This window comes from Quercus suber, unplaced genomic scaffold (genome assembly GCF_002906115.3).
Source record: "Quercus suber isolate HL8 unplaced genomic scaffold, Cork oak 2.0 scaffold_492, whole genome shotgun sequence".
Classification (NCBI taxonomy): Eukaryota; Viridiplantae; Streptophyta; class Magnoliopsida; order Fagales; family Fagaceae; genus Quercus; species Quercus suber.
In genome coordinates, this window is record NW_027069941.1 from 437391 (window position 1) to 456147 (window position 18757).

Sequence of the window (18757 nt, forward strand, 5' to 3'; positions counted from 1 at the left end):
ATCAGTTCATTCATTATCTACAAAAGAAAAAAAAATGATAACAAGGAGAAGAAGAATGAACGATGCTATAGGAAGATAAAGATCTACCATTGCCTAATGGTGGGAATTATGTCCATTATCTTCTAATTCAAACAACGATAAGCCAAAAAAAATTGGTATAACAACATCACACTAACCCAGTATGGAAAGGTAGGGTTCCCCACCCCCCCCCCACCCCCCCCCCCCCCTATAAACTTTACGAGAAATGATGAGAGAAAGAAGTGAGGTTGCAACTGAGACCAATTTTTGCTTCCAAATGGGTCATTCTTTTGTTTTGTTTGACAAATAAAATGTTCCAATTAGTTGAGAGTGTAATTAAGGTTGTGCAAAAAAACTGCTTAACCCACCAATCTATCCAACCCAACCCAATTTATACAGTTCCATTGAGTGATGCAAGTTGGGTTGGGCAGGTTGAATGGATAATTTAGCAGATTGGGTTGAATAAGGGATTAAAATATTTCTATCCCACCACAACTAGACCCGCCCACTTTATTTCTCTCATCTCTTTCTATTTCTTTTTAATTTTTAATTTTCACATTTCTCTTCTCTAAAACAGTACAATGCTGCCTTAGCTTTGGCTAGTGCTAAAAAAGAGGAAGAAGATGCCATTGTTTGGCTAGAAGAATGCCTATCTTTTCTTTTCCCCATTGTACAATGTGATCTTTCATAAATAAAGTCTACTATTGTTTCTGCTTAATAAATAACTATAGTTGTTCTCTCTAAAATTTTGTATTCTTACTCTATATGCACATTTAATTTTAGACTTTGATTTTTTTTTTTCATTGTGATAAAATTTTAGTCATTCTAAAAAAAATTATGTAGTATTTGTAATTATTTTTTAATGAAAATTGCAATTATTTATTTTCTTATTTTATTTTAGAGAGAAAACAATTATCCAATTTAATTGAATTTGGGTTAGCTACCGTATTTATAGATTGATGGGTTAGCAGCGGATTGGAATTTTCTCAATCCGCCACTGGTGAATTGGTTAATAATGTTTTCCTGCACTCGCCCAACCCAACTCATGAACACCCCTAAGTGTAATAGCCCAAGAAAAAACGCTAGCCACATATACGTTATACCTTAAAAGAACTAATCTAGTTATAATTAAGACTCCTTATAGTAGTTAACAAAGTCCATATTGACCAAGTATATGCCAATTGTGGGACTTATCACAAACTCAATCAATATGGGACATCACAATCTCCTCCACTTAAATCTCCAACTTCCTCATTAGGGTCTACTTTATGGGGTAGTGTCTCTGAACTCACACGGGGTTATCAGGCTTGCATGCCAATTCTAATACCATTTGCAATAACCTAAAAAATAAAAACACTAGTCATATATGTGCTATACCTCAAAATGATCAATTTAGTAACAACGGTGACTCATTATAATTTTTTTAAGGAAAAAAAAAAACATTTTCTCTTTTGTTTGATTCAAAATACACATTACCTTTTAAAGCCGAAACTTCACTTTATATTATTTCTATATTAATCAAAATTCCAAAAAAATCTCACAAATAATTATGTTATATAGATATAAATTTAAACATTTTAATTTTTCTCAAAAAAAAATTAAACATTTTTATTAATAATCGACTAATTTCAAGTTTGGTGGTGTCATGACTCACGAACGACTACTGTCTATATATAGAAGGACGAATATACAATATCAATGTTAAATGGATTCTCAAAAAAATAAAATTAAAAAAAAATAATAATAAATGGTGGCAATGAGGTTGAGAAAAAAAAGTGTTGACAGCCATCGTGACAAACTGACGGTAGGGGCTTGTTTGAATACCACTTATTTTGCTGAAACTGAAAACTTATTGCTGAAAGTAGTATAGATAAAAGTAAAAATTAGTTGAAATAGTACAGTGTAGCCCATAAATAGTACCAAAAAGTGCATTGAGATCCATGAATAGTAACAAAAATAAGCCAATAGTAAAATAATTTATAATTTTCATCCAAATTCAAATGCACCCTATATCTCCTTTTTTTGATAGGGCATTATAACTAAATGCATCTGTTAGAATGGCAACAACAGATCTTTCGAGAAACAAAAAACAACAACGATGGGTTAGGTCGGCATGTAGCAAGCTTATAATTTGGGACACATAAAATGGCACAATTTGTGCCACAACTCGCCACATGGTGAGTTATAAGTGGTAAAAATGTGTGTAAATATAGTTATCTTTGACTTCATTAGATCACAGTGATTTATTTTACTCCAAAACATACATTGGTAGGGAAAATGCACCGTCACATTAAAAGGAGGTCGCTTCTTATAAACATATCAACATGTGCTTCTCCAAGTAACGTAAAACTCTGAAATTTATAATACTTTTAGCATTTTCGTATTTAATTTTTGGAGTATAAGAGCACTAACATCAAATATTCTAAAAAACTGTTATTTTGACATTCAAAAAATTTACTTTATATATTTGGCTAAAATTCAAAACTGACCCTTTAACTTTCTTCAAATTTCATTTCAGTCTTCTAACTTTGCTTTTGTTCATTTCAGTCTTCTAAGTTTCAAATTTATTCAATTAAGGCATTTTCGTTAACTTTTGTTAAAATTTTTTTATAAAAAAAAATTGGAAAATATTTTTCAATTATTAATTGAATTTTTTAATTAAAAAAATGTGAAGAAAAATTTTAAAAATTGAAAAATTAACCACAATATATAACAAAAGTTGATTGAAAAACCTTAATTGAATAAACTTAAAAGTTAGAGGACTGAAATGAATAAAAGCAAAATTAGAGAACTGAAATAAAATCTAAAGAAACTTAGAAAGTCAATTTTACATTTTACCCTACATATTTTAACACATCATTTTACACTTCACCTACATTATATCTCTTCCTTTAATAATTCAACATTAAAATAACCTAAAATAATATCAACCTTTTATTTAAAAAAAAAAAAAAAAAACCTTAGACACAAAGTATAGAGCAATTGACGTTAAAAAAAGGAATCAAAAAATTTTCAACCACAAAAATGAGACTTCTAACATGTGAAATAAGAGAGAAAAGGAAACGAAAAAAGAAAAAAAAAATAAGGGCACGGCAAATGCCGCCCCTAGAGAAACTACTTTATGTCAATAAAGTTAATTTTTTGTTACATTTTTTTGACTAACTTTATAAGGTGTAGAGCAAATAAAGCAAACTTTTTGAGTTTTGCTTGTCACTTCAGTGCTATTTTCAATTATTTCATTAATTTATACTAATTTTTTATTAGGTAAACCACACAATAAATTATCTTTAATAGACACTTTATGATGTCAGTTACACTTCTATTTAAAAATGTATTATGGCAAATGCTAATTGTTTTTTTTAGCATTTGAGAGATCTAGGGACCGTTTGATAATTTTATTCTAGTAAAGTTGTAGAAATATTGTGGAAATACATGTTATGAAAACTATTGTTTAAACAACACAACCAAACAGGCCTTGATGTAAGGGTGTTTTTGATGTTTGGTGTGCTAAATACTAAAAATTTAGCATTTAGCACACCTGATAGTGCTTAAGAACATTAGCATCAAGTATTGTGTTAAAAAAAAAAAAAAAGTTATTTTGACATATAAAAAAGTTGATTTTTTCTATTTTAACACATAATTTTACAATACATTCTACATCACATGTTTTATTTTTTTACCATTTTATTTAATATTCTTTCTTTATTATTTTTAATTAATTTTTTATTCTTACTTTATTAGATGGGTTCAGTCAATATTCAAGGGGTGAGATAATGAATAATTTTTTTGAAGGAATAAAGAATAAATACTATTGTAGGGGTGGCGGGCCCAGCAGTACGTATCTATGTATATATTGGGTTGGTGGCCCAATCCGAGGACATTAAGTAGTCCGAGGACGGGGAAACACTATCAAAGGAGTCTGTGTTAATGAATGAAAAGGTAAGTTATGGTCATGAGATTCAAAGAAAGTGATCTGAGGAGGGATGCCTCTTTGGCTTATCGAAGCTGAAGTTTGAAGCTGTGATCTGCCTTCCAGGGCAATATTCCAGGAGGTTCTACTGGTAAGGATACACATCTAGAAGGTACAAGACAAAGGAGGACTATGAAATATCTAAGAGAAAGCTACTACCACCGTATTGAATGCTTTGTAGCTAACTCTTTGGTCACATTAATAAGGAAGTGATACCTAAACAATAATTTTCAGCCTTACAGCTACTCCTCAAAGACTTCATAAAGGTGCTGATGGGACAAGGATTAACACTAGTAATCTAATCTACATGTGGAGGGTAGAGATGAAGGGAGGAGAAATATATAAAACAGAGAGAAGATCCTAAGAATGGGGGATCGGAGAATTGAGAGAGAAATACTATAGAAATAAGAACTGTACTTGTAATCAACTTCAAGAATTATATACAAGAACTGATTTCCTTGGACTGTGGTGATGATGATTTTCTTTAGATAAAACAAGTCTATTTTTACTTTATTGTCATTTGGATCCACTATAATTGCTACCCAACTCATTAGAGCCTAGTTTTTTAACTCACTCTCTACAAATTTATTGTATTAGGCTATTTGGGCTTAGATCCTTTTAACTTTTGGGCTTAAGACACAAATTGCATCCTTACAACTAGCATCTCCCAACGAAAGGCATTAAAGATTCATTAGTCTACCTAACAATAAAATTATATTTTCATTTTTTTCAACAAGCACTTTGGTTAGAACTTTGAGACCAAAAAATGCCCTGCTTTACCTGACTTGTCTTGCCCTGCATAATCTTGAAGAGGTGATGAGATGAGATAGGGTTTTGCTCTCCCTCCATCCTGAATTTATATATAAATAATATATTTAAATTATTTATACATATAATTTAATTTGCAAAAAAAATATCCTAGTAATAATTTGGTTGCTTTTTCCCTTTGTTATCTTAATCTCATTAATGATCCAACCCTACCCTGTTGTCATCCATGCCTTTAATGAATTTAGTTAAAAAGAATAAAAAAAGGGCAATTGTATAATAATAATGATAATAAAATTTTCTATAAATAGAATCCAAACATATGCACCCAACTTGGTGAGAATATAGGTTCTAAACCAATCTCTGCCACCCTAAACCCATCACCACTAACAACCCTTTACCCATACTCACCATCCACATCACTCATTGCCTGAAACCCATTACAGACCCACAAACCAAGACTTACCACAGATGAAGCCACCGTTTGTGTGAGAGAGATTTTCAAGAGAGTGATCGAATTAAAAAACAAAAAATAACTTAAGGTCTATTTGGTGGGAGGATTTTTATTTTTATTTTCAAAATAGTATGAAAATTTTTTTCAAAAATTGAAATTGAAATTGAAACTAGTTTTTAGATAATATTTTTTTACTATAAGTGTTTGGCTCCAACTTTTAAGAACAATTTTTAAAATACTGAAAATAAAAGATAAATTTTTGGAAGATCATTTTTAATTTTGAGATTTTTTTTTTTTTTTATAAAAAATTTGCAAAAAGTAATGTGGATTACTTTTTAATTTTTCTAATAATGATTGGCGAATAGAGCTCATGCACATATTATTATTATTATTATTATTTGATGGTGATAAGTTTCAAATTCGAAACATCATTGTAGGGGTGTTAGGCCTAGGCGCTCATCATCTATGTATATGATGGGCCTAGGGCCCAATCCGAGGATGTGAAGTCATTCGAGGAGGAGGAAACATTGTCAGGGGAGTTTATGTTAGTAAATGAAGAAGTTAGTTTTGGTCATAAGAGCCTATGAGGGTTACCTGAGGATGAATGCCTCCTCGGCTAACCAAACCCGAGGTCCGAAGGGGTGGTCTACTGTCTAGGGGAACATTCTAGGAAATTCTGTTGATACGGATAAGCATTACAGAAACATAGGATGGGGGGAGTCCTAAAATATCTAAGGAGAAAGTTGCTATCACCGCATTGAATGCTTTGTAGCTAATCCTTTGGCCGCATTAATGTGGAAGTGATACCTGAACAGTGGTTTTCAGCCTTACAGCTACTACACATAGGCTTCAAGAAGGTGTTGATAGGACAAGTATCAACACTGACCATTTGGCCCACACATTGAGGGTAGAGATGAAAGGGGAAGATAGTATAAAAGAAGGAGGAGGCAATGAGAGAGGGAGGTGGAGAAATTAAGAGAAAAATACTGTAGCAATCAAGAACTGAATCTGTAATCCAATTTGAGAGAAATATATAAGAATTGATCTCCTTAGACTTTGTTGAGGACGATTTTCTTTAGTTTAAATCAGTTTATCTTCATTTTTTTTTTTTCGTCTGAATCTATTTTACTTGTTGTCCAACTTATTAAAACCCAGTTTTCCAACCCACTCTCTACAAATTCATTGTATTGGATTTTTTGAGTCTAAGTTCATCTATCACTTGGGCTAAGGACCCAAATTGTGTACTTACAATCATAATTTTTTTTTTTTTTTTTTGGTGGTAATGTTAAGCTTCTTAGTTTAAGAGATAAAAATTTTTGAACAAATATGCGAGGTTTACTATTTTCAGTTTACTTACAATTATGCCATTAAAAACATTTTTTATATATTGAAAATATCTTCTTAGCTTATTTGAATAGGAAAAATAGAAAACAATTTTCTTACAGCTGTATTTGGAGAATATGAGCCAAGCAATATATTTAAGACAGAAACCCAAGTTTTCAAAAAAAAAAATTTGAGTTTAAATCCTCTTACCAAAGATGCCTCTTATGGGGAATGCCACAGTGACCATCTAAATATGAAAGACATTGTTGTATCATTTTGGGAAAAAATTGAATTAACAATAAAGAACCGAACTGGAAGCGATTTTTGTGTGTATTTGGTAATTTTGGTTCTCTGTTTTGGATTTGTGTGTATTTTGAATAACCGGTGGCTGCACGCTCTAACACATGGCAGCACAAAGTCAAGTTTCAGAATTATTGTTATTGGACATATGGATGAATCCAAACAGTATATACTTGACCTGGAGCACATCGCATAATGGAAATCACCATCAGAAAAGTCAGGACTCAGGACTGTGTTGATACGTAATAGGCCATTTCCAGGGTAGGTGGGGGGAAATTAAATTAATACTTTACTACTTTAGTTTTTTTTTTTTTTTTTTTTTTTTTTTTTTTTCTCTTCATCTTCTTATGTATTTTTTTAGTAAAAAGAAAAATGATTTTTCGTATTTTAACAAAATCTTTTTTTTAAAGGAAATTTTTGATACCCCAAGCATGAAGAAATGACACTCTTTTTATATTAATGATAGACTCTACTATAAATTTAATTAATATACCCCACAATAAATGTGAGAATAATAAATATTATTCTTTACACTGTGATAATACTTAAAAATAACTCATCACCTAAGACACTTAAATTTCTCAAAAAAAAAAAAAAAAAAAAACCTGACACACTAAAATTCCTTGAATCAATAATACGATGGATTAAACCCATATTTTTTTTAAAAAAAATTTTACACCTAGACTTTATTTTCCTGACAAATCTTACTTATGCTTGCTTAGACAGACAATAGATCTATAAAAAAAATAAAAAAAAGAACAGACAGACATTAGTTCTAGCATTGAAACTTGTTACTTTTATGTTTTATGAATAGCGAATTCATTACTGATTAACACTTTTCCAATATTGCTTTTATTAAGTACTATTATTATGATTTTCAAAAAAAAAAAAAAAGTACTGTTATTATTGTCGATATAGATTATAGAATCACTGAATAATGGATAAACTGATTTTTTTTGTTTTTGTTGCCATGCGTTATGTTTGACATGAATATTAAGCGTGCATTTGCTTGTTGCGGTTTCTGCATTTGCCTTTTTTTTTTTTTTTTTTTGATCCTATATAAGGGTGGCAATTTTTATCATATCCATGAATCCGCCCATTACCCATCTTATTTGGATAAGTTTTGATCCAACCCATTTGAGTATTTGATTAAATGGATAAAGACCCATTTGGTTATTTAATTAGATGGGTCTAAATGGATAAATCCACCAATATCCACTAAACCCATCTAAAATTTAAAATTAAATAAACTCACTAATACCCTTCTAAAATCTAAAACTTAAATAAACTATATAACCTCTAGATTTCTAAGCCCAAGCCCTCAATCTCACTCTCACTCAAATTTTCTCAATAGACACTTTCCCTCAGATTTTATTAGTAACCAAACAAAAAAAAAAAAAAAAAAAAAAAACTCCACATCTACTTGACAATATATAAATTTCAATGGCTTGTTTGGCTTCCCATTTTCGTCACCCATTAAGTATGTAAAAAATAGTACTTCCAATTTGCTCACATTTCAAAGACACACAGGTCCAAGTCAAGAGAGAAAAGTGAGTGTTTTTACTTGTTTAGAGAGAGAGAGAGAGAGAGAGAGCAATGTCTTCCTTCGACGCGTACGGCATCGATGGTGAGGAGGAGATTAACGTGAACACATCGAATAGTCATTTCATTGGTGACGAAGATGAACAGAGCTTCACCGCCGCCAGCGAAGGCTACGCTTAATCTCCCGTTCAGCCCAATACACGTGGATAATGGAAATGGGAACGAGAATGGTTACGGTGGTTTCGGTGAAAACAAATTTCCTTTACTGCGATCCCCTTTACTCAATTCTTTGTTGCAGTGCAATCCCTTTTACTCAATTATTTTTTCTTATTTTTTAATTTCTGTTTCTATGTTTTTCTGGCAGCCAAACAAATTTCTTCTATGTTCTACGTTAAAGATTTTGGGTGTTGATATATTGCTTTGTTGACTATATAAAAGTTGGTTAAAAGATTAAAAAGAAAAAGGATTTTTAAGTGAACGAATTGTTTTGCATTTGATAGAAGTGTGGAGAATGTTAGATTTGAGTTTCTAAAGGATTTATTCTGGGTTTATGGGGAAAGTTTCTAAAGTTATTTATTTATTTGGTAATATTGGGTTAAATGGACGGTTACTAATTAAATGGTTGAACGGGTAATGGATAATTAATTTATATATAAATGGGTCATAAATGGATAAATGAGTAATTACACATCCAACTCATTTATGACCCAACCCACCATTTGCCGCCCTTAATCCTACGTAGACATGGCAAAACGGGTAAGAATTTTATGACCCGACCTAACCCGACTCGAAAAATACCTAACCTGAACCCAATTTTTTGACTCGAAGCAAAAATGGGTTGACCCATGACTCGACCTGTGTTTTTTGCGGGTCAACTCGAACCATTTTTTTAAAACGTTTTTTTTTTTTTTTGGTAAGAAAAATAGTAAAATTAAGATAATATTGGTTTAATTGTTTATTATAAGTTTTAAGGAAACAATTGACATAACTGCATGCAAATTAATTGAAAGATAAATGGTTGAGCATTCTGTAATGAGTAAAGATTTTTAGATATCAAATAGTAAAGTACATGTCAAGATAATCTCGTTACAGTAGAGTTAAAACATAGATTTAAAGTTGTAGACATGTGTGAAAACATTCACAAGTGTGAAAATAGATAAGCCAAAGTATCAAATAAACATAAATTATGAATGCTTAGATATATTTTTTTAACAATTTATGTCCAAAATAAACGGTTTTTCAAAATAAATTATAATATTTCCTAGAGTGTGTGTTGCTTAACAATGATATGATATTCATAAAATAAGATCATGTATAAATAAATAAGCAATCAAACTTTAATGTATATCTCAATTGAAATAGAGTGCCAACTACAATTGAAAATAGATTATAAAATTAATTTTCAAGATTGTAAATTTCTTAAATGTTTTTATTCTTTATAAAATGAGTTATCCAATAAGTTATTTATAATTTTGTTTTATATTTTGAAATGTTGATATTGTGTAGAAATAAAACTTGTGTATTTGTTTTACTTGTCTTTGTATTATTTTGTTTTAGATAGCAATGTTAGGATTTGTATAATTTTAAAATTATTGAATAAGTATTAATAAGTTTAACTGAGTTCATTCTTAATATAAGTGGTAAATTCAAAATAATGCATTTTATATCAAGTAATTTGTTACATAACTTTCCAAATGGCAAATACATGTTGTTTTCTTTATAAAAAAAAAAAAAAAAAAAAAAAAAAAAATTCATGTGAAAAATACGGGTCAACCTAACCCAACCCAACCCGACCCGCAACCCGGTTGACTCGAACCCATTTTTAACCCGCTTAGAATGACCCGGTTTTACCCGTAACCTGTTTGACCCGCAACCCGACCCGAATCGTCCGTTTTGCCATGTCTAATCTTACGGCACAGTTCATGGATCAGCCAACACCAAAAGCACATGAACAGTGTGTTATGCGGATTAAAAAATATTTTGCTATAGTGTTTTCAATAATAAATTTTTAATTTTAACAAAATAAGTAGTATCTAAACAGACCTTAAAATTTATAATTTTTTTGGTTGATTTGGTTGATTTGTTCGACAATTTAACTGTTGGCTACAGAAACAAGGAAAAAGAAAATCGTCTCCTCTGCTTTTTCCACAAACTTAGCCACTCGGTTGGAAAGAATTTTGGTCAATTATAGTGGAATCTTTGTTGAGTTTTAATGGTATGGCACTAAAAAATATGGTCTAGTTTTATTTTATATCAAATCATTTTGTTTTATACAGCTAACTTTTTCTAGTTATATCAAATAAAAATAAAGCATCATTAAGAGCGGGCTACGATACCCATTATCATTTTTCATAAAATATTAGTAGTAAAATTTAATAATGATGTGCTTTAGGTTTGGGTTTGTCTAAACGTTGAAACTGGAAATCTTGCAGCTAATTTCAAGCTGAATTGCAGCACGGATAACTTTGTCGTCATGCAAATTCTATTATTTTCGTGCCTCCACCTTAAGGCCTTAATTACCAATTTTCTATCTTAAACCTACTTGTAAACTTGCCTATCTAGTCAGATTTTGGAGGCCAAATTAATTGAAAGTAGATTATTTAATATCTTGGTAGTTGGGTTACAGCCCTATGAATCATTTCTTTCATTGTGGTTATACTAGAGAGAGCACCACCAAAATTATTTCTCTATACTCTTAAAGTCAACTCAAATTGGGTATGCTTAGCAAAAGATTAATGAAACGAATAAGTCACCCTCGATACAAGCCTCCTTTGTTTACCCTTCAAGCGTCATATCAGTACTATCACACGCATGCGAAGGCCAAGTTTTCTTTTTTTTTTTTTTTTGTAAACAAGGCCAAGTTTTCAAGTCTCATACTTGAAGCATTATTATATAGGTAATACCAGAAGAAACAATTTTTTTCGTATAAAAAAAAAAAAAAAAAAAGAAGAAGAGCAATTCATCTTATAAAAAGTCAGATGGCCTTAAGTTTTTTCTCATTCGAGTACGCAAGATGTGATTTACTTGTTTCCTTCATATGAAATTACATAATTTGATACTTTCTCAAGAAAATATCCAATAATTTTTGTTTATTAATTTTGTTAAAGGGTCTTGATTAAGTCTAATATCTAGTGACACTGGACTCGTTAGGATTGTGACACGTGCCTATTTTTAGACACATATCACCATTTTAATAGATCTAGTGCACTAAAAGCACTAAACCCAAACTGCCCTCTTGATTAAAAATAGGTGCTTTCATGTATTGAGAAAAAGGACGAGAAATGAGAATCTAACAATTGACTTTGATAGCAAATATTAAATAACAAGAATAGTCAAGTACCTCCTAACTAATTCCTACCCGAGTCGTTAGTTGCAGCAACTATTTTGGACGTCCTCTTTATGTGCCGGGCCACTTCCAATATGGGGATCTTGTAGACTCGTACACATTGGATCCACATTTCACTCTAATAAAAGAGGTTCATTCATAGAATGCAATAGTGACAATTAGATACACCTTTTTTTTTTTTGAGCAACAATTATATACACCTTGACAGCACTATAACACTTACAGCACAAATAATCACTAAGTTAATAATTGAAAGGGGAATAAATGGGAATAAATAATGCCACTAAGATGCCTCTTGACCAAAAAAAAAAAATGTCACTAAGTTATAAGACTCTTGACGGTGCAGTCTACCTTAATTGAGATATAAATATATATATATATATATTTATATATATATTATATATATATATAGAATAAGAAAAGGCCAATAAAAACCATAGGCAACAACTTAAAAAAAAAAAAAAAAAAAAAAAAACGTATATTATTAAGATTTAAGAAAAATTAACAGCTCGATCGTTTGTCTCAAAAAAGAAAAAGAAAAATTAACAACCAGAGAATATTGTGCTTTTTAAAAGACGGCAGCAAATAATATTATTATTAGATTTTCACACTGTGCATCATGCTTGCAAGTTTGGACTTGAGACTCCGTGTTCTACCAACTAAGTCAGCCGCCTAGTATTTGCGTCAAAGTCATTGCTCTAAGTTCTGAATGATAAGTCTGAACTGCAAATGTGAAACAATTCCGTAAGTCTAAAATCCTCCCTACCCAATATCTTATTCTTATGAAATTTATGATCAACAATGGCATGCCATCGTAGGCTTATATTTTGCTAATTTTAATGTTTTCTTGACTTGAACATAGTTGAAAAAGAGGAGTCTTGAATTTAGTCCTTCTGAAAGCAACGTTGTAAGAGTCGCAGAAATGGAGTGTTATAGGGGAAGAGATTTCCAAATTTTGGTATTCGGTAAGTTATAAGATTACATCGTGAATTTAGTCCTTACAAAAACAACGTTATACAAGAGTAACAGAATTGAAGTGTTAGTAGAAGAAAAAATTCCCAATTTTTTGGAATTATGTAAGTTATAAGGATACACATATGTAATCTATCTATATATATATATATATAAAATAAAAAACGTTTGGCTTATTGTTGTTGTCGACATTATAATATTTTGCTATATAAACTTTTGATATGTAAGTTATATATTTTTTAATTTTTTTTTTTTATATTTAAAATAGACTAGCTAGCCATTAACGGAGGGATTAGCAATCAAAACGAACCTCTAACGTTAGGAAAGCGAATCCGATTTTTTAAATGTTAGATAGTAGAATCAAAATTATCATAAATTTAAAAAATGTAATTTGCATTTTAATCTTACAACTACCGAGGAAGAAAGATGCAATATGCCCAAACACTACTTTTACCCCTAAAGTTTGTCATGTTTTCACATATGTTGCTTAAATTATAAAAGTAGCAATCAAATATTTAAGTTAAGTAGGATAAATGATTCAATTTGGTCAACACCCTAATTTCGAAATTGTCTTGTGATAGGATACATTTATAATGATAAAAAATACTTTAAAAAATGTCTATGTGACTTAAGAATTACATGCCAATAATTTTTGTAAGGATGAAAATTTGAACTTGCCCTCACGAGTGCACAATTCGACCCATCTAAATCAGGTGGGAATGGGAATTTTTTCTTCAGAGCTGCACCAGACTCGTTCCTATGTTTTATTTTTTAAATTATGTACAGTGTATAGATAAATATTTTTTGTTTTTTTTTTTTAAAAAAAAGACGTGTGTGATATTTAGCCCTTACCAAATACAAACACTTTAAACAATAAAAAAAAAAATTGAGAACATTGTTTAAGGGTTATTTTGAAAACTTCATTTTTTATTTAATTAAGAGACAAGACAATAAATGATGCTCTCTTAAAAATTTGAGTTTTCTAAACAAGATCAACAATTTAGGGTAAGGGTAGTATGACACATGGCCTAAATGGCAAGACTTCAAGACCCGTAAGTTGTAACATAGAATTACCATCAACTCAACTCTATGTAGGTATGTAATTTAGCAAAAAGAAAATGTTGAAATGTTTAAAGGTTGGTGGAATAATTCATGTATTACTGCTTAACTTGGATGAACAGTTCTTTCTCAAACAAAAAATAAATAAAATATAAAACTGGATAAAGATGAACAGTTAAATCCTATACTTTTTTGTGCTATTTAATTAATTAATTGAGATGGAGAAGTTAATGAAAGACTTAAAATGTAAAGCCTAAAAGTTCATATGTTAGCCAAGATGGCATATAATTTTGAGCATGTAAACTGTTTGGTTAGAGAGGCTCCTGTTGCTTTATTGGCTGTTATCCAACGTGATGTGATGCCCTGATTTTATTCAATGAAATTCTTAAGAAACTTTTCATTTATAAATAGTAATAATATAAATTTTTTTTTTTTTTTAAGTTCCAATTAGCTTAAAGTTAAAATCCTAAAACTAGTGTTGGGATATTTGGAGAGAGTGATACTTGACCATGATACTGATCCACAAACTGGATTTAAATCCAGTACTAATAATTCATGCAGAATTTGGATCAATATGGCTTCTGCAAGCTTTCTCCGGCTTAAGCAACACACGAGGACAAGATTCCAACGTCAAACCAAAGTGGACCAGCAATAAAGGGTTTAGAGTCTTAAAAGTTAAAAAGCATAATAAGGGTTTCCAAATCCAAACCCTTTATTATCAATTCACAAAGAAACTCGGTAATTTGGCAAATTCCTTAACGCTACTACCCGAATTCAAATTCAATGATGGGCGATTCAAAAGGAATTCAATAATGGGTCATGGGTGGGGGCCCAATTGAAGCCACAGAGAGATAATGATTTAAATCTTGTAAACAACTTGACACCGTTTGATTAAGAATCTACCTAAAGTGCTTTTATGATTCTATTCTTTTATAAGTGTCTACGTACAATATGAATATATGATGAATGAATTATATATATATATATATATAAAGAGAATTCTTCTCTTTCAACTAGACTTTTATGTGATTTAAAAATACCTTCATTAATGAAAGGTAATTTCATTTAGAAATAGAGTCATAAATGTCAAATAACAAATTTCATTTTGAAGTTGAAAAAAAAATCCCTAAAATTTAGGATTTTTTTCCCTTCACGTTAAAAAAAGAAATTACAGCAACTGCTTACTTCTAAAGTTTATCATTTTTATTTGTTTAAAAAATTAAAAAAAAAATATTTCTAAATTATAATAAATACAAATTATTAACCATTATCCAAAAAAGTAGAAGAGTAATCCACCTTTGTTTGGAGTTGGAAGTATTAGCCAATTATTTTTAGGTAATCTACTCCTAAAATATGTATGATCTAGTTTTCAAACAACAGAAGAAAACAAAGGTGGAAGTGAAAAATCTCCATATCCCATGCTATGTGCTTTTTTTTTCTTTTTTTTCTTTTATATAGTATATATGATAAAAGACTCTTTTGAATATAAATATTATTGAACTTTTGTACCACCTGACCATTGTAATTGTTCTCCCCTTTTTTCTTGGCTAAATAATTATTTTATTTCACACAAAAAGGAAGCAAAATAGGGATGGGCCTTTATCTTTCTACCATTTGCAAGACGAACCAAGTCCGGGAGGTCAAAAAAAGAGAATAGGACCCAACTTGTTGTAAAAGAAAGCCCAGTGGACCAGATTGGCAGATTGTGAGATGCACTGTTAAGACCTGCTTTATCAAAAAGAACAGCTTCTCTTTTCCCCAATTTTGCATAAACCTGTTATAATTGATTGCAATTGCAACATTTTCTCTTTATAATAGTCGTGAAAACAACACAAGCAAGCAGCACATATAGGTACACCCATTTGAGAAGGTGAAAAGATAATTATCATCTTCAGCATTTGTTACATTTTCATTATCCAGGGAGAAGACATTTTGGTATTTTTTTTTTTTTTTTTTTGGGAAGGGGGTGGGGGGGTTTATATATTAGAAACGTAGCATTTTTTTAGGTTTATTTTGTTTAAAAATATTTTTTTAAAAGGTATAGTATATTAGTACTTATATTTTTTAGAAAAAAATGGGTTTTTTTATTTTTTATTTTTTAAAAAAATTAGTGGTAGACTTTTGAATTCCTCTAGCCATTCAATAATCCCCTCGTGCGCCACAAGGCTTACTTGGTGAGCAACTAAATTTATTATGCCGTTCATGTTTTAAAATTTGTTACGAGTAAAACACCCCTACACCATGTTTTCAAAAGAATATGATGGACTTTTTTTAAGTGTGTTTATTGGAGTTTGTAAAATAAGTAATGGAATGGGAAAATTTGTGTTATTCTCTTTTCTAGATAAGGAATGCATGTTACTCCCATTTTTAGGAAGATAGAAGAAATGAAATAGGATAAACATTATCATTATTTTTTGAGCCATCCCATTTAAAGTCATAAAATTCCATTTAAATTAATTTCATTATGATCATTCTTTTTCCCCTCCAAATCATAAGTTAGTTGAGGGGCTTCTTCTCTGATAAAATATATGAAAATAAAAACAAAAACAATCAAACGCAGTAGGGCTTCTTACTATACTTCCTATGATGAAACCATAAAAGAAAACTAATATACATGGATAAGACAAATCTCATTATTTAAACCTTATAAACTATTGTGCCGGCAATTAAAAATAAATAAAACAAAACAAAAGACAAAAAAATTAGACAATTATCAAATTCAAACAATAAACTCTTGTTGAATAAAATATATAAAATTCAATCTTCACCTACTCTAAAAATTGATTAATGTCTTAGTTTGATGATAAAGAGTTATAATTAAAAGTGGAAGTCACAAGTTGAAAGACTCTCTAAAAAAATTTCAAATTAAAACTGGCCTTCACTTTATAAGTTTTTTACTATAAATTAGTAGCAAATTTATGATTTTTCCGTTTAGCAAAAAATATATGATTTTTCCTAATATAAAACACCCACTAAGTTGTAAAATTACCCACCCCTCACGATGCAACTTTCATTAACATGAGAAGCCCAATTTCGAGTTCACATTACAGAAAGAATGACTAACAAAAAGAAATATCCAACAATGTCACAGCCACAAATTTTTTTTACTCCTTTTATTATTTTGATTGGAAAAAAATGTTCAAGGTTGGCGAGCGCAAGAAAAACCATAAACGTGGACTTTTATATCAAACATTGAACAATAAACATGGTACCAACTTGTACGACGTGGTTGTTAGTACATGTTCTCTAACCTAAAATAAAAATAGAAAGCTAAAAGAAAAGTTGTTCATGGCGAAAGTGTAAAAATTGGACGAAAATCACATGTAATCATAAACATTAAAAATCTGTTTCATTCATTGATTATTTTATTACTATGTTGCAGTGGGAATAACACCCAAAAATTTGACTTTTTTCTCATGGCTTTGAAGCAGAAGCTTGAGTTTGGTGATTCCCAGGTCGACCCAACAACTGTAACTCTTGCTTATCATAAATCTCCAACGAAAAATCCCTAAGCATGTGAGCTTTACTGGTCACACTCGCCGCCATAGTCGACGACGACTTTTTCGCCACCTTAGCCCCAACCATACTTGTACTCACTGTGCTGTTACAAACCGCAGGAGACGGAGCTCGAATCTCAACCCCACTTGCAATATTCATATTCATGTTCACATTCACGTTATTATTCTGATTCTGACTACTATTATTTGCTAAGAATGACGAAATTGGCCTTGCGGTGGACACGTTGAACACTGGCGTCACGGTGGGTGAAAAGGTCCATATCTGTGGGTTCGGATTGGAGGTGGAGCTGGTTCCGGGTACGGGTCCGGGTTGTGGGATCATCCAGAAAGCATTGGCCGGGACCATCATACCGGTATTTCCAACAGCCCAAACTGGGACTAAGCCTTGTGGTGGGACCGTTGGTGTGGCGGGTTGAACTGGTGCCAGAGTTGAAAGATTCGAAACGACGCCGTCGTTTGCTACGTCCACGAATTCGCTAGTCGACGGTCGTTTACGTTTCTTCGCGGTGGTGGTTGTTGTGGTGGCGGTGGCCGTGGCCGTGGTGGAGGAGTCGCGAGTGGTTGTTGGGATTTTGAGGGTCCCTCCGACGGAGACGGCGATGGCGGGGACTGTTCCGGTGCCGGTCGCTTCGATGATTGCGGGCTCGGCGTGTTCTAAGAGCCACCGAACGGTTTCGCCGTCGGATTTATGGCCGAGTTCTCGGGTTAGTTGGAAGATCCGAGCGGCGCAGGTGGCGGGTATTCGAATCCTCCGGCCACGTCCCTCAACCTTCGTGTGACGGTCTTTGGTAGAAGAACGTCTAGCCGCCGTGGAAACCGGAATCGGCATAGCCATGGGGACCATCCCGAGTGGTTGAGAAGAGACCGGGTGGGGATTTTGGTCCGGGTCCGACGGTGGGTCCGAGTCGAAAGGCTCCTCTTTCAACGCCGGCGTTTCGTAGGTGTTAGGGTTGTTTTCCTGGTGGGGCCCGCTGCCGGAGCTGAGATCGGAAGTGCCTCCTCCTTCGTCGTCGTCTTGATCAATCTCGTGTTCTTGATACGACGTCATTTTGAGAATTCAGAAGCCTTTGAGAGAGAGAGTGAGTGAGTGAGCGAGTGTTTATTGAAAAGGTAACATATCAGAAGTGAAATGAAATTGAAGAACTATAAGAATAAGAATGAATGAGTTAGAAAAGGAGAAAAACAAAAACTATGAAGACTTGGTTGAATAATTTAATTTATTTATTATGATATGATCTGTGGGAGAAATATTAGGAAGGTGGAGATTTGAAGATCAGAGAGGTAATGGGGGTGCCACGTGTTGGGACCTACTTGATGACCCATAGGGATTGTGATCGGTCCCAATCAGTGGACCACAGGTGGGGATCAAGTCTCGACCAATAGGGTGACAGTATAGTGTCAGAATTGGGCTGGAAAAGTGTTTGTCTTTCTGGCTTAATAAATGGATTTCATTGGTTCCCACCACCAATCTATGCTGGTCCACCCACTAA

General features: G+C 32.0%; 1 protein-coding gene across 1 annotated transcript; it reads right to left on the minus strand.

Annotated features, from left to right (window-relative positions):
• Positions 1–17079: 17079 nt before the first annotated feature.
• On the minus strand, positions 17080–18502 carry LOC112003832 (transcription factor TCP9). Its single transcript, XM_024036050.2, has one exon. The coding sequence runs from the start codon at positions 18313–18315 to the stop codon at positions 17164–17166; it is 1152 nt and encodes a 383-aa protein (XP_023891818.1). The 5' UTR covers positions 18316–18502; the 3' UTR covers positions 17080–17163.
• Between the last annotated feature and the right edge of the window lie 255 nt (positions 18503–18757).

Excerpts from the sequence above, each read along its gene's own strand:
- LOC112003832 (XM_024036050.2), bottom strand. The coding sequence starts at position 18,315 with ATGACGTCGTATCAAGAACACGAGATTGATCAAGACGACGACGAAGGA.